The sequence below is a fragment of the Cannabis sativa genome, chromosome 6 (genome assembly GCF_029168945.1).
Source record: "Cannabis sativa cultivar Pink pepper isolate KNU-18-1 chromosome 6, ASM2916894v1, whole genome shotgun sequence".
NCBI lineage: Eukaryota > Viridiplantae > Streptophyta > Magnoliopsida > Rosales > Cannabaceae > Cannabis > Cannabis sativa.
This window is the reverse complement of record NC_083606.1, coordinates 51,343,855-51,348,469: the sequence shown is the minus strand read 5'-3', so window position 1 is coordinate 51,348,469 and position 4,615 is coordinate 51,343,855. Positions and strand designations below refer to the sequence as shown.

The following is a 4,615-nucleotide window of genomic DNA, read 5'->3' as shown; positions in this document are numbered from 1 at the left end:
TCCAAGGTCTAAGAGATTGAGACTTAGGAGGATGAGGAAAGCTCGATCCCAACCCCAAACAGAACCACAGCCCCAATCACAGCCCCAAACACAAGCACCTACTACCCCCCCTGTTGCAGATGCCATTCATGACACTTTGCCTGAAACACAGCCTGACCCAAACACTGATTTTGAGATGGATTATCTTTCTCAACCCCTGCCTGAAACACAGCCCCAAACCCAACCCCAAACAGAACCACAACCCTAATCATTACCCCAAACCCAACCCCAAACAGAACCACAGCCCCAATCACAGCCCCAAAGATAAACAACTGATGGTGACTTTGAATTTATAGAAGAAGAGTTCAATCCAGCCACATAAGGGGAAGTGGAAAGGGAACATGTTGGGATATCAGATCCAAACAGATGGTGGAACCAGGCAAGTGAGAATCCTGTTGGCAATGATGATGGCAATGATGGGTTAGATTCAGGAGATGAACTATACAGTGTTCACAGTGATGATGAAGAAGGTGATCATACCTCGAGGTTGGAGTTCAATCCCCAAACCAAGAAAGATGACTTCAAGTTTAAGTTGAACATGGAGTTTGGTAGTATCGAAATATTGAGGGCTGCACTGAAGGAGCATTTCATACATACAGACAGGGAATATATTCTAATTCACAATGATAGAGCTAAGTGCAGTGCAGAGGGGCTCCCATGGATTCTAAATGCACATGTCCAACCAGATGGAATGACATTCAAGATCACTACAATAACTGAAGGAGGGCACCACTGTGGCATGGTCTTGGAGAACATGTACTTTTGCTGTTTTAATGTTATTGATAGTTCATTAATTATAACTGTTTTCATTCATAATGATTGTTCATTCATGGGTATTTTCAGGCTTATTGATGTGAATTGGGTGACCAAACACTTCATTGATCAGTTTAGGCAACACCCTGAAATGGAATTCAAACAGTTTGCTGAAATGACCAAAGACACAAAGTATTCTAAGGTCACTTCATGGCAATTCTACAGAGCCAGAAATGCAGCAAAGGCATTGCTTGAAGGGTCTGTGGCAGAACAGTATGCCATACTGGATGATTACTTCCAAATGATTTTGAAGACCAACCCAGGGAGTACAGCCAAGATTCAAACAGAGTTAAGGGGTGAGAGAAGGATCTTTCAGAGGTGTTATATTTGCCTTCAAGCATGCAAAGAAGGGTTTTATAGAGGTTGCAGGCCATTAATAGGGTTGGATGGTTGCTTCCTCAAAGGTTACTGCAAAGGTGTGCTATTGGCAGCAATTGGTGTAGATGGAGGGAATTCCATATTTCCTGTAGCTTATGCAGTTGTAGAGAAGGAAACTACTAGCAGTTGGGAATGGTTTCTAACATTATTGAAGGGTGACTTGGCACCAAGGGATACAAGGACACTCACCATGATGAGTGATAGGAAAAAGGGTCTTCAAAATGCTGTTGAGTCTATTTTCAACAGCCCTGACACAAGATTCTGTGTTAGGCACATGTACTGCAACTTCAAGAAAGACTTCCCTAGCCTATTACTGAAGCAACTTGTGTGGGCAACTGCTAGATCAACAATTCCTGCTCATTTTGACCAGAGGATGAAAGAAATCAAGGATATAAATGAAGGAGCTTACAATTGGTTAGCAGCCAAACAAAAGTCAAAGTGGACAAAGGCATACTTCAAGGAAGGTGTTAAATGTGACATGTTATTGAACAACATGTGTGAAAGCTTCAATATGGCCATTATGGATGGAAGAGACAAGCCCATTGTCACACTGTTGGAGACAATCAGAGGTTGGTTAATGTCTACTTTTACAAAGAGAAGGGAAGGCATACAAAAGTGGAAGCATGGAGTGCACAACAACATAGCAAAGCTTGTAGCAAAAAATGGTGAAATTGGTAGGAAGTGCTCTGTCACAAGAGCAAATGCTGTTTTATTTGAAGTTAAAATGTCAGAAGCTGGTCCCTTTATGGTTGATCTGGACAAACATGAGTGCACATGCAGAAGGTTCCAGCTCACTGGAATTCCTTGTGGTCATGCCTTGGCAGCCATTTGGTTTTGTGGCCATAATGAATGGGGTTACATACATAGGTACTACAAAGCTGAAGCTTATGCAGCAGCATATGCAGGCACAATTTCCCCCATGCCTAGCCCTGACAAGTGGCCAAACAAGGGCCTTAACCCTATATTCCCTCCCTGTGAGCATAACCTTCCTGGCAGGCCAAAAAAGAAAAGGAGAAGGGGTGCTGATGAAAAAGATCCACCTGCAGCTGCCACAGTTAGAAAAGCCAGCAGAGTTGGAACTGTCATGCATTGTTCTAAATGCAAAAAAACTAGACACACAGCCCCAAGATGCAAGGAACCTGTACCAGATGTGCCAAACGAGGTATGAATTTATTTGCCAATTTCTTTGACTTTTACATTTCTATTGTGTTTTGACATTGTTTATATGTCCATTGTAGGCTCCAAAGAATAAAGGAGGTAGGCCACCAATTCAAAATCCATCTGCTGCAACACTGAAGAGGAGGCAGAGAAGGGACAAACAACTTGCTAAAGAGGCTAGGAAGAGGGGTGAAGGTTCAAGTTCCCAGCGTCGGGGTTGATTGTCGTTTAGAATTCTAACATTATAATTTACATTAAACTATTGTCACAGAAACTAGTTTTAGATACCTTTTGGATATTTCTTGTATAGGTGCATTTTGGTGATCTTTTGATCAATGCCCCGAGCACCAATAGGGCCTTAATTTATATTTGGCTCAATGTGAATTGTATAGGTGCATTTTGGTGATCTTTTGATCAATGTGAATTGTATAGGTGCATTTTGGTAATCTTTTGATCGATGCACCAAGCACAACAATAGTATATTTTGCTAATGTATAGGTGCCTTTTGGATCCGAACAGGTCAATGCACCAACAACCAAATGAATAGAAATTTTATTTTGCAAAAGTTTCAATGTTCATTTAAATTTCCAAGTTTTACATTACATTCTAATACTGCATTAGCAACCAAAAGATATCATTACATCCTTAAATAACATTCGAACATTATCCTTAAAAACATTACATTTTGGGGTTAACTGTTACAAATATAAAAGTTAAGGTAGTTTTGCCTCACAATATCTCCATACATTAAACAACATTCAGAACATTAACCAAAACAGAACAATGGCAACAACAACACTTATGACTAAGATTCCACTGGTGCAAATCTTCTCTTTTGGGTCTTCAACACTTGTACTGCTACTTCAATTGAAACTCTCCATGCAATCAGTCTTTCCCATACTGTTAAGCAATGAGTGCTCATCAACCTGAACCCCCTTGTTCAAGGCCTTCAGTATTGAAGATTGCTCACAGTTATTTTCCACACTGTTCAGATAATTATATGCATCAACATTTGATGTTGAAATGTCTGAAATTTCTCCCTCAAGCCTTCTAATTTTACGCAGCAGCCCAGGAACCACCTCCGATGCCCTTTCACACATTGGTGGGTCGATCCACTCCCAAAAATAACATCCACCAACCAGCTGTGGAAAAAAACACCATTACTGCAGAATTAGACGAGGTCTCGAGCAAACCAATCACGGAAACACAGAAAAAATTAAAAAAATACAACTCACCCTATAACGTCGACACATCCCGAATCTCCTTCCTGGGTTTGCATCTGTCCACGAGGTTTTGATCACTACAGATTGTGCACAAGAGCACTTGGGATGTGGAACCCTCTTCATTTTCTTCTTCGACTGTGCAACAATGGCTGAATGAAGGGAAGGGAAGAACGGGGGAGGTCACAGTGGGGGTTCAGTCGTGTAGGTGAGGGATTTTAAATTTAGGGCTTTTTTTTCTGGGTTTAGTTCTGTTTTTAATTTAAATTCTAATTTTAATTTAATTTTCTGATTAAGTTTTAATTTTATTTTAGGAAGGTGGCATGATTTAATGCCAATGTGGCATGAGTTGCTGACAAGGATCGTGCCACGTAAGCCATTTTTGCCTTTAAACAGAGCCAAAGTCATGGAATAGTGTGGACCAAAACGGAAGTGGGGTTCAGGTAGTTTAGCCGCCGAAATTTGAGTTTTGGTGGTTAACTGTCACAAACCTAAAAGTTTGGGGGGTTTAGCCGCCAATATCCCAAATCTAAATACCCAACTTAAATATTCTTCAATCAATGACTTAATTAAATATTACCAATTAAGTAGTAACCACTTAATTTAGAAGATATTCCATTTTAAGTTCCCATATTTATAAAATATCAACTTAAAAAATATCTAAAGAATCTTAATAACCAATTCCTAAAATTCCTCAACTTAATTTATAATTGGAAATTAAAAAATATTCAAATCTAAGTTGATTTGATAGATTTAACTAAATCTCAACTTAAATAGAAATATTTCATGAAATCATAAAATTAAGATTCAGAAAGAATTTATATGGTTATAATTCCATATTTAATTAAACACAAGAAAAATACATATAGTTTTCCAGAATATAACTATTCAAACTATGTTTTTCTTAAATTAATTTCAAGGAAGAATGAAATTAATTATGTTGCTAATCAATTTTTTATTAGGTCAAACTAATATAATTAACCTAGCACAGTTATCCAAATCAGGCA

At 38.8% G+C, this 4,615-nt stretch overlaps 1 protein-coding gene across 1 annotated transcript; it reads left to right on the top strand.

Annotated features, from left to right (window-relative positions):
* The first annotated feature begins 405 nt into the window (after positions 1-405).
* On the top strand, positions 406-2,609 carry LOC133039289 (uncharacterized). The gene is made up of 4 exons (XM_061118150.1): positions 406-418; positions 465-795; positions 883-2,392; positions 2,469-2,609. The coding sequence occupies exons 1-4, from the start codon at positions 406-408 to the stop codon at positions 2,607-2,609; spliced, it is 1,995 nt and encodes a 664-aa protein (XP_060974133.1).
* The last annotated feature ends 2,006 nt before the right edge of the window (positions 2,610-4,615 follow it).

What these genes read in the sequence shown, in the direction of transcription:
- LOC133039289 (XM_061118150.1), top strand. An exon ending in GGCATGGTCTTGGAGAACAT is followed by an intron (nt 796 to 882) that starts GTACTTTTGCTG and finishes GGGTATTTTCAG; the next exon opens with GCTTATTGATGTGAATTGGG. An exon ending in TACCAGATGTGCCAAACGAG is followed by an intron (nt 2,393 to 2,468) that starts GTATGAATTTAT and finishes TGTCCATTGTAG; the next exon opens with GCTCCAAAGAATAAAGGAGG.